The following is an 11,727-nucleotide window of genomic DNA, read 5'->3' as shown; positions in this document are numbered from 1 at the left end:
GCTTAAAGGTTTTAGGAAAAGTTGACATCAGAATGCAATTGGATTCAGGCTACCGTGCCCAAGTTAAACACCATAATGAGCTAGTTAATAAAAATCGATACATCCTGTCCAAACTTATTGATTGCGTAAAATTTTGTGGTGCATTTGAATTAGCTATGCGTGGACATGACGAAAAAAGAGACTCGGTTAATCCCGGAGTGTATCGTGGTTTAATTGATTTTGTGGTCGAACTTGATATGGCAATGAAGCAGCATATGGAATCAGACTCTATATTCAAGGGTACTTCAAAGACAATACAAAATGAAATATTAGATGCAATTTTGGAAGTGTATCACAGCGAAGTAAAATCACAAATTTCAAAGTGTGAATTTGTAGCGATTCAAGCGGATGAAACGACTGATGTATCCACAGTTATGCAAATGGTAATGATCATTCGTTACGAACGGAATGGCGAAATCTGCGAACGGTTTTGGAAGTATTTAACACCAAAATCCCACTGTGCCGTTGGATTATCAGATTCGCTGTTTCAAGAACTTGGCATTTTAAATATATCTCCGAAGCAATTCATTGCTCAGTGCTACGACGGTGCTTCTGTAATGAGTGGGAAAATTGGCGGGGTTAAGGCCAAAATTCAAAATGTGTTTCCGTATGCGCATTACATCCACTGCTACGCCCATCAACTAAATTTAATTGTAGAAAAAAGTGTGTCCCAAAGTAAAGAAGTGAAAATGTTTTTTTCGAATTTGCACACATTCCCCAAGTTTTTTTCGCGGTCGTCGAAACGAACAGATATTTTAAATGAAATAGTGAAACGCAAAATTCCCTCAGTTTCTCAGACGAGGTGGAATTTTAATATAAGGACAATTAAAACCGTTGGTACTAATCGCGAATCCCTAATTGAGTGCATGGAGGCGATTTTGGAATCCGACAATGACAGCAATACCATCAATCAAGCTGATATGCTCTTACGCTACCTCAAAGATGAAACATTTATTTATTGGTTGAATTTTTTCCAAAAAATTATGCCGCATTGTGATATTTTATTCCGACAATTGCAGTTAAAAAACTTAGATCCCGTTATAATCCGAAATAACCTCAATGAGTTTGAAAAATCTGTTCAAAATGTACGCAATTCTACAGACAATTTTCCTGAGCCACCTACTAAACGACTAAAAACCGCCAAATCAATTATTTGTAAAGAGGTCTGCGATACAATTCTGTCCGAAATGAAACAACGCTTTGAATTCAGTAAACATCTTTCTGCAGCAACATTACTCGATTGCGAAAAATTCACCGTGTACAGGTCAAATTTCCCAGAACATGATTTCAATGTGACTCTTAAAACATATGACTTCCTAAATAAAATTCAGTTAAAAGGTGAACTCTGTGCAATTTACGCCCGCGACGATTTTTCAAAAGCTGACGGAGCTTTATCAATTTTACAACTTTTTTATAGTACTTGTTTATTAGAAGACTTTTCCGAGACTGTGAAGTTACTAAAACTTGTGTGCACCATTCCAATGACTTCAGTTGAAAGCGAAAGATGTTTCTCAACGTTAAAAAGAATAAAATCCTTTTTAAGAAACACGTTTAGCCAGGACAGACTGAACGCTCTATCAGTGTTAAGCATTGAAAAAAGGTTTATTCAGTCTATGCCTGATTTCAACACGAGAGTCATAGAGGTCTTCGCTAAACAAAAGGAGCGGAGAATAGAACTTCTTTATAAATAGGTATGTACCTTTATTTAATTTATTTTCTGACTTAATGTTGTAATCCGGTGAACCGCCACATATTTTGACCACCGGCCGCCACTGGTCGGCACTATTAACTGAGTTATAGGGTTTTGAAACTTCGTACGCGATACATAGGAACCATGTTTTATTTATCAATTATGACCATAAATATACCATTATGACTTAAGAAAATCAAATTAGCAACTATTTACTTTTGAAATTTCAGTAGTGCCAACCAAAAAAAGAAAAGTGTTGCCATATAATAATAATATTTTTTTACAAAATAGGTTAGGTGTTTAGTTTGGGTTAGAGTAGGCAGAAGAACATGGGAAAAAGGTATTAGAATTAAATCACAAACCAGTCTATACAAACCTAGCGTAGCCCACAAACTACTTGAAAACTGGGATATAACTCTAAAGGGGACGCGAGCAGGCGTTATTAAAGGGGCAATTTTGTGTAACAGGAAATAACATGAAAAAAAGGTATTAGTATTAAATCACAAACCGTCTATACAAACCTAGCGTAGCCCACAAACTACTTGAAAACTGGGATAAAACTCTAAAGGGGACGCGAGTGGGCGTTATTAAAGGGTCATTTTTTTGTTATAGAAAATCACAGTTAGGTTAGGTTATATATATACATGAATTAAGTATTTACAAGATTTTAAATAATAAACTACCAATCTGGCAAATGATATTTAATTTTCAGAATTTTCCATGCATTGATATTATTATATGGCAACACTTTTTATTTTTTGGATGGCACTACTGAAATTTCAAAAGTATTAAAAGTTTTTAATTTGATTTTCGTGACAAAATATGGCGGCGGACTGTCCGAATATGGTGATAATATCAGTTCGCGAAGTGCAATTTATTAAATTTTGATCGGCTGTATCTCCCTCAATTTATTCTTCCGCGCCTTAATTATTTTTTTAATGAATTTCTACACACTTTTTTCATCTAGAAAGTGCATTTTTATTCAATTCCCAGAGTTTGGCGTGATCTGCATTCCTCCCTTGGGTCCTGCTAAGTCAGCCGAGCAGTGGAAAACAGTGAGTATTTGTACCTACCTATACAAACTGGTTGCAGCAAACTTTGCTGACCTTCTAATATAATCTATCATCGAGACACTTGATATAAGACCGTAAATCACTTTTAACCTGACATTATTTTTACATTTTACAGACATGGCGTGACTTAAAATGTAAGTTGCGCGCCCAAAACGCCGATGCCAAGCGAGCTGCACTCACGACTGGAAACACTGCCGAGATACCGGTGTTAACTGACCTGACACAGAAGGTCATCAACATCATCGGCAGAGCCAGTTCTGAGGGCAGCGGACTTCCAGAAAGCTGTATAGAAGAGGGAACTGAACTCATAATGCAGGATGTTGAGGTCACTAATGTCTTAAAATGTTAATATAATATATTCTGTCAAAATTTAGTTGATCTTTCATTATCAATGAAAATTATTAGTGTGTTTTACAGTATTCCGATGAAGTTGGAGAAGGGCCCACAGATTTCCAGACGGCGCAGTTAGCTTCCCCTTCTCGCCCGAGCAAGAAGAGGAAGCTAACTGACAAGCCAGATGTGGGGGTTCGGATGGTGATGGCGCAGGAGGCTAGCAACAAATCATCCAAGGAGCTTGTGGGAGCTATTAATAATTTCTCCAATATTTTTAAGGTATTTCCTATTTCTCTTCGAATAACTCCCAAATACAGCGCTACACGTGTAAGTTGCCAGATTAAAATATAAAGAAAAAGCGTCAAATCATGTTTAGGCCACCGCCAACTTATAAGTGTGGCACTGTACTTTTAAATTAGAATTAAATCTTAGTAGAACAAAATAAAATGCCCAGCTTTGACTTATTTCATTTATTTACTGTACTATTCCCAATGTACTATTTTTCCATTTTGCGCGGTGGAGTTTTTATTGTTCTGTTTGTTTAGATATTCTTTGTGTTAAAAAAAATTAATAAACATGTAAAATCCAGCTTGGCGAGAAATTCAAAATGAATAAATTAATTTATGATCTTCCTTTAAGTATGTCGACTACCTATTGTTATTTAAAATAAATTAATGAGTTGTTATTTATCATTTCAGAGTTCAATGGATCGATTTGCTGACATTTTTGAGGTATTTCCTGTTCCTTTTTGTAATTATTTGTCAGGGCACCCCGAGACCGGGCAAGATACAGTGTCTACATAGACATGGTGCTTTTCTGGTCTCGTCTCACTGGCACTAATAACTAATTTACTATAGAAGGTAAATTAAGTTAGTAAATTAATGAATTATCATCTCTTGTTTCAGAGATACACGGCAGTGGAACGTGAAAGGGTTTGTTTACTCCAACGACAGTTGGCGAGGTATTTATTTGCTATACATCTATACAGGCTTTTAAAAACATTTAATGTACAAAACTGAACAAATTAAATTAAATATTGCATTATTTAATATGTCACTTGAGAGATTGCGAAGTATGTTCACAAGGGATGGAACACGATTATTAACAATTGTCCTTGGAGAGGCAAGCAGTCCAGCTAGGAGGTACGATGAAAGTAGAATGAATGAGATCTCTAATAAAACATTTCTAATTCTAGACAAACTCAACCATCGAAACAACCGTCAACATAATTTGCTAACTCGCCCAACTATACGTTGCAGTTGGAGTCGGAGGATACTGCGATTAGTTTTTAGGTTTTTTTTTATAATTTTCAAGATAATAAGTTTTTTGTATACTTTGTGTGTTAAATTTTTATTTTTATTAACGTTTTGTATGTTCATAATTTTTATGTTTCTTGTGAAAAAGTGAAACTCAACAACAAATGTCATTTTTTTACAATTTAGATACATACAATACAATATTTTAAAGTACGTGTTGTGTAATATTGCATGCAGCACTTTGCATATACATATACTTGATTAGTAGCAGTTCTTCAAACTCTTGCAATGTCTCTGTGAGGCGTGAATTGTTTTTACAATGTAGGTACATACAATACAATGTTTTAAAGTACTTTTGAAGTACTTGTTGTGAAATATTGCATGCAGCGCTTTGCATATATGAATATGTACTTGATTAGTAGCAGTTCTTCAAACTCTCGCAACGTCTCTGTGAGGCGTGAATTGTTTTTACAATGTAGGTACATACAATACAATGTTTTAAAGTACTTTTGAAGTACTTGTTGTGAAATATTGCATGCAGCGCTTTGCATATATGAATATGTACTTGATTAGTAGCAGTTCTTCAAACTCTTGCAATGTCTCTGTGAGGCGTGAATTGTTTTTACAATGTAGGTACATACAATACAATGTTTTAAACTACTATTGAAGTACTTGTTGTGAAATATTGCATGCAGCGCTTTGCATATATGAATATGTACTTGATTAGTAGCAGTTCTTCAAACTCTTGCTATGTTTCTGTGAGGCGTGAATTGTTTTTACAGTGTTGGTACATACAATACAATGTTTTAAAGTACTATTGAAGTTCTTTTTGTGAAATATTGCATGCAGCGCTTTGCATATATGTATATTTGATTAGTAGCATTTCTTCAAACTCTTGCAATGTTTCTGTGAGGCGTGAATTGTTTTTACAGTGTTGGTACATACAATACAGTGTTTTAAAGTACTATTGAAGTTCTTTTTGAGAAATATTGCATGCAGCGCTTTGCATATGATATATGTATACTTGATTAGTAGCAGTTCTTCAAACTCTTGCAATGTCTCTATGAGGCGTGAATTGTTTTTACAATGTAGGTACATACGATACAATGTTTGAACATGATGAAGCACTATAAGTCAGTTTCCTTGTTTAATATATTATCATTCGTGGGAGAAGTACTTTCGCACTAGTTCGTCTCTCACTCTGCGGGCTGCAACAACCCTGCTGACATCTTCAGGCTGGTGCAGCAGCTCAACCTCTCTTAACTCTACATTATCATTATAATCGTCTGTTAATCTGAAAATAGAGAAAAATTTATTAATATTTTGTACTGTTGCCTTACTTTTTTAAATGCATAGGTATAGTTCAACAAGGAAACTGACTTATAGTGCTTCATCATGTTGTATAGTATAGCACAAGTAATAATTATTTGACCAGCAGCATCGGGCTCATAATGGAGAACTCTGTCTTTCCTGAGGCAACGGAATATAGCCTTCCATGCCCCAAATAGGCGTTCTACGGAACATCTCGCCTCACAGTGCGCCTTTGTGTATCTGTATTGGGCACTCCCCTCGACTGCATTCAATATTGGTGTCATCAGATAAGGCTCGAGTGTATATCCAGAATCGCCTGATTGAAACAAAACACCCATTATAATTGGTACATATAACTACTAAATTATGATTTTTTTGCCTTTTTTTTAAATGAGTTGTTGAAATACATACCTAGCAAGAAATATGTCCCAATTCTCTGATTGTATAGTCTGTTCATTTCAGTTTTGACTAAACTATTATTCCAAATGAATTGGTCATGGACAGTACCCGGGAAGCGTGTGTTGATGCTCAATATTTTCAACGTAGCATCGCAGACCTGTTTATCAAACATAAAAAACCTTCAATAAAATTTGAAAACAACAATCCGGCTGTTTTATTTCTGAAAAAATATTTACCACTTGAACATTCAGCGAATAAAATCCTTTGTGGTTTTTGTACTGCTCCTCGTGTCTGGAAGGGGTGACGATGGCGATGTGGGTGCAATCGATGCATCCCAGAACATGTGGAAAGTTTAATTTTTCCCTAAAACTACTCTCTACTTGCTTGCGGGCTTCATTTGTAGCCGGAAAATGTATCCATCTTCTGTACAGATGTTCTAAAACTGCTTTCATAAATAGTTTTATGCACTTGCTAACGGTAGTTTGCCCTATCGCCAAGAAGTGATCTTGGCCTACTCCACGTTGGTAGCTCCCTGTAGCAAAGAAGCTGATGGGTGCGAGTACCTGTCAACATCATAAATAATACAACTAATTAATAAACTTCACTTTTGATAATTTTAATCACTTTATTGTGAAAAATTATCATCAGCAATCGAAACAAATTTATTTATTTCACGTGGTCGTTCCAGTGGTGGATAGATTTATATTGTGTTTTTGTTTTACTAAGATATCAATAATATTTAATACTCTCACTTTAATGTATACTGGAAGTCCTAATGTATTTTTTGACACTAAAAAAGGAGTTAATTCATCAATGAGATCTCTAGCCATAATGCGAGATATTCGAAACAATTGTCTGAATTCCGTCTCTGCAAGTTCGAACGGATTCAATTGATCGCGTAAACGACGCCTTTCAATCCTACGATCTTCCCTAACCTGCCTCCTTTCATTGAACCAGAAATTTTGCATAATGAACGACATTATTAAAAAATATATGTATATCGACAGCCAACCAAAGTTTTAACTGACACTCAAGACCCCACGTTATATTCGGCGGGCTTTTAGCAACCGTCGGTCGGAAGTTATCCTATCGATACATTCTCATGCTCGCAATTTTAACGATACCGTCGCTACTTTGACCATAGACAAGGAATTTTAACAATCGTCGGTTGTTATATTTTGATCGTGCTAGCATATGTCGTTAAGTGCTCATTGATGACGTATTTTAACGATATCGTATTGCTATAGGGCTATATCGACTTCTCATGCTAAGGCCCCAGAGGTGATAACTCACAAAAGCGGCGCTATAAAAATTGTCCAATATTATTATTATTATCTGCTGAAAGCGGTGGATCACTGTTCTTTGAAATTAGTACATCTAATGTACCACCAGCATCATGAGTTGGGACGTCGACCCATTGGTGGCATCCAAAGCTGGCTAATAGATCTAAGAATTTAACATTGTTTGGTGATGTCACGCGCTCGAGACGAATATTAATGTCGCCTGTTATAATGAGTGTGTCGGAGAGTCCGACTGAAACTTCCAAAAACTGTGAAAACTCATTATAAAATTCGACAGAGATTGGTTTCGATCCGGGCCTATAAAGGGTGCACAACATGAACGACGTTCCTGAAGAAGAAACCCTGCATCCAATATACTCAAACGTGTTAAATGTACCGAGAGCTACTTTGTTTAGCCGTAATCCTGGTCGGGCTATTATCGCGACACCCCCGTGATTCATGTGTGAGATATTGTTTGATGGTAGGTCCCTACTAGGTCGGGCTTCTTCAATAACCACATACCCTAAAGCTCGAAGTCTCTTAATTGAGTACGAATCACTGTTCTCGTGCCAAGTTTCTGTGACAGTAAGGATATGGAGTTTTTGGTCTCTGAAAATATCGTCCACCACCTCTAGTTTGTTGTTAAGGGATCGAGCATTCCAGGAACCAATCGCAAGCTGTCTGCTCCTATAGTTGGCATGTCGTTCTAATCTAATTTCATTTAAGTTGTTGTGGAATTTATCAGAATCGCGGAGGGCTTTAGACGGTAGGTAATTCTGTTTGTCGATCGGTTCGACTACTTGAACATCCTGTACTGACGGAGACTTATTATTATTTTCATTACCATTGTTATTATTAATAATTTTTGGAACGTGTTGTTCCTCCCTGCATAAATATTTTGTTTTTTGTCCACCGCGACACCCCCTGTATCTAAATTTCACATTCGGATCACGGACTGGATTGTATATGGTTTCTTTTGCAGTCACTGAAGGGTTCAACACACTATCACTTTTATAACTTAGGAGTTGGAGTTAGGAGTGTAGCCCGATCACTTACAGCAGGAGTGTTTTCAGCCTGTGCTGCATCACAAAATATTGTGTCATATTGTTTCTTTTTGATGCACAGTGTATGTTTTTTATGATAGCGTCCAGCACGGCAACCACGAAATTTAATTTTACGAGTAGTATAATTATCGCGTCCAAGGTCATATAATGATATTTTTGCGGCTAATTTAGGGTCCAAAAAAACACTTTCACTTTTGAGATGTAGTAGTGTCGCCCTGTCGTATCGGATATTGTTTACAGTCACCATAGTTCAAAGAATACCCATTATAAATCACTTGACGCATTTACAATTGACACGGTTGCTCGCCTTAGAGTAATAATATTTGCTCGCTTGTCTTTCACACTGCACATGTGGCCTATTCTTTCGACCGATTTTACCGATGCTGCAGCGTTATTATGCACTTCTAGAACAACGTGGCAGATTTGAACTTAAAATATTTGAAATTTTGTATTAAAACTTGAATTAATTTCGAATCAGCGAAACTAAAATTATTTTATTTTTATACATCTAACTTAAAAATTATTGCGGTTATTTTACACTTTATCTACACCGAAAAAATTGAGAACTTCCCAAGATTTTTCAAAATAAACGCGGAGCGCTTAAAAAAGCAGCCGGCCGCAGCGACCGCGGAAGTGGGGGGCAGAGGGGGCCAAATGCCCCCCCAAAATCAAATGAGGGGGGGCCGCGCCCCCTCCAATTTTACTACCTGTGTAAAGAAGGATTATCTGTGCTGGTAAAGATTATCTGTATCCTTCACAGTGCTTTTTCTCATAAATGAAAAAGTGTTTGTTGTATAAAAGAAAAATTGTCAAGAGATTGTTATATAAAGCATTGTTATATACCTGTTATTTGTTTGACCTAGTCATCTCCGTTTTGTCTAATTTATAAAAGATTTTTCCAATTACATAAATAATCAATTAAATAATAAATTACATGTTATTGTGTTATTTATCGATAACTCTAAAGCTTTTGACACAATTAACTCTAAAAAACTGCTAGAAACCTTAGAAAAAATTGGAATAAGAGGAAATGTGTTAAATTTATTTAAAGATTATCTTAGAAATAGAAAAATATGTACCAAAATAAATAATACTTTTAGTAAAACAATGAATGTATCTGCAGGAGTTCCACAAGGTTCCATATTGGGACCTACACTATATATAATTTATGTAACTATAATGAAAAAACTTTTCTCTTTTGTTAAACATTTTGTATTTGCAGATGATACGGCATTGGTCATATCACATAAAGATCTAAAAATTGCAATTGAACTCATGCAAATTGACTTTAATCAACTTTGTAAATGGTCACATGATGCAGGACTATTAATAAATGCTAAAAAAACCAAAGTTATGCATATAAGATCACCTAATGCCAGATTTTAATTTAATCCTAATATTATTTCTCATAGTTTTAATTGCATCCATAAAAATATCCCGACTAATTGTAAATGTGAAAGCTTAGAATTAGTTACAGAATATGTCTATCTTGGTGTTACAGTAGATTGCTTTTTCAAATGGGACAAACATATTAAAAAAACCTGTAAAAGACTCAGATCAATTGCTGGCAGAATGTACACATTAAATTTTTTCCTATCAATTGAAACACTTAAAATAATTTATATGTCAATGGCAGAATCTATTATTAGATATGGATTAACCATATGGGGAAATACTAGTATGACCAATCTGAAACAAGTCCAAGTTGTACAAAACGCAATTGTAAAATTAGTAATCGTCCCTAATATTTTTAAACAGAGACATAATACACCGTTGCTGTTTCAAAGTGCCAAAATTTTACCTGTAGATTCACGCGCAATGACGGGTTAATAGTTCCGAAATTCAATAATAAATACGGACAGAGAACGTTTGAATACAACATACCGTAGATATTTAATTTATTACCTGACACTGTAAAGCAATGTAAATCTATGAATAAGGTTAAATATATGGTGAAAAATTGGCTATCGGAAAAAAATATTTATTTTAAAACGTATGAAAAATTGTATGAAAAAATTGTTAATTCTGTAGATATAAGATGTAAATTATAACTTTAAAAAATGTATTTGAAACTAACTTTAAGCACCTGTTGACAAGCCAATTCAATCGGCTTAGCAGGACTTGTTTGTTGATATTATGTATTAACTATTTATACAATAAAAAAATAAAAAATAAATTTAAAAAAAACTAGTTGATTGACTGGAGAGGAGACTGAAGGAAGAGGGTGAGTAAACAAGTTTGCCCCCCCCCGTCATAAAGTACTTCCGCGGTCCCTGGCCGGCCGCCCCTAGAGCGCCTCTATCTAATATCAAACAAAATCACATCAAAATCATTTTGAACTGTCAGATCTGAAAATGGCATACATGTGTTACCATACTAAAAATAATGTATGTAATCATTAATTTGTCAAAGCAGGTACCTTCATTTGTAAAAGAGGGGCATTGTCCGTAACTAATGCTTTGCAAGGAAGTATTATTACCAAACATGACATTCTATGAAATCCGCCTACTAACATTATTTTTAAAAGCTTGTGCAACTAAGCTAGCAGAGAATTGAACCCGTAGCGCTTATGCGGGAACCTGGCGCATTTGTCTACTCAGCTACTAATCGTTCAAAATGTAAATATTAGATGTTTCAAAATATGTAGGCATATTAGGTGACTAATAAACTAAATCTAACAGGTTTAGATCGTGTGTCCTGGTCAAACTCCAACTCAAACCAATAAAAACACTCGCGACATCAAAACGGTTATTGTGGACTCATGAAATGAAAAACTCGGGGAAGTTGTAATTTTTTAAATAGCGAGTTCAGTATTCATCTAAACTATTGAAATCATTGGAAAATTACAAATAAAATTAATTTATTCAATGTAAATGGTATTATATTAAATGGATATTGCGATTAAAATTTTTCATTATATTAGATACAGAAAATTGGATTTAATTGTTGATTTTAAACTAAGCCGGTACCAGGTTTCTTCATTATTCTAAAGATGATATTTTACTAAAAATTGAACAAATAGTATTTAAGTTTTTCTCAGTTTTAAAATATAATATACTAAAATAACAATATCAACTCCAGTGGGCTTATTTGTAGTACCTACATATCAACCTGATATGTCCCTAGGTATCCATGTGACTTGAATTCACAGAAAGGCCAAAGCAAACACGTGCGCCTGCATCTGTCTCTGTGTTTTTACACGCAGACGGAGGCGGCAGTCGGATATTATTAGACCTTAAGTATTTAGTAAAGAGCCTGACCGGAAATCGCAATAAAAATTTA

General features: G+C 35.2%; 1 protein-coding gene and 1 long non-coding RNA gene across 2 annotated transcripts; both read left to right on the top strand.

Annotated features, from left to right (window-relative positions):
- The first annotated feature begins 2,771 nt into the window (after positions 1 to 2,771).
- On the top strand, positions 2,772 to 5,297 carry LOC149408846 (uncharacterized). The gene is made up of 4 exons (XM_089650380.1): positions 2,772 to 3,127; positions 3,220 to 3,414; positions 3,834 to 3,866; positions 4,041 to 5,297. The coding sequence occupies exons 1-4, from the start codon at positions 3,113 to 3,115 to the stop codon at positions 4,152 to 4,154; spliced, it is 357 nt and encodes a 118-aa protein (XP_089506506.1). The 5' UTR covers positions 2,772 to 3,112; the 3' UTR covers positions 4,155 to 5,297.
- Positions 5,298 to 5,918: 621 nt separating this feature from the next.
- Positions 5,919 to 6,305, top strand: LOC149408845 (uncharacterized). Its single transcript, XR_016305364.1, has 2 exons — positions 5,919 to 6,048; positions 6,165 to 6,305. It is a non-coding gene; the product is annotated as an uncharacterized LOC149408845 (long non-coding RNA).
- The last annotated feature ends 5,422 nt before the right edge of the window (positions 6,306 to 11,727 follow it).

The sequence above is a fragment of the Hesperophylax consimilis genome, unplaced genomic scaffold (assembly GCF_061612785.1).
Source record: "Hesperophylax consimilis isolate HC1 unplaced genomic scaffold, BYU_Hcon_1.0 scaffold_50, whole genome shotgun sequence".
Taxonomy (NCBI): Eukaryota; Metazoa; Arthropoda; class Insecta; order Trichoptera; family Limnephilidae; genus Hesperophylax; species Hesperophylax consimilis.
The sequence above is the reverse complement of the archived record's forward strand: the minus strand, read 5'-3'. Positions and strand labels throughout refer to the sequence as shown.

What these genes read in the sequence shown, in the direction of transcription:
- LOC149408846 (XM_089650380.1), top strand. An exon ending in ATTTCTCCAATATTTTTAAG is followed by an intron (nt 3,415 to 3,833) that starts GTATTTCCTATT and finishes TTATCATTTCAG; the next exon opens with AGTTCAATGGATCGATTTGC. An exon ending in GATTTGCTGACATTTTTGAG is followed by an intron (nt 3,867 to 4,040) that starts GTATTTCCTGTT and finishes CTCTTGTTTCAG; the next exon opens with AGATACACGGCAGTGGAACG.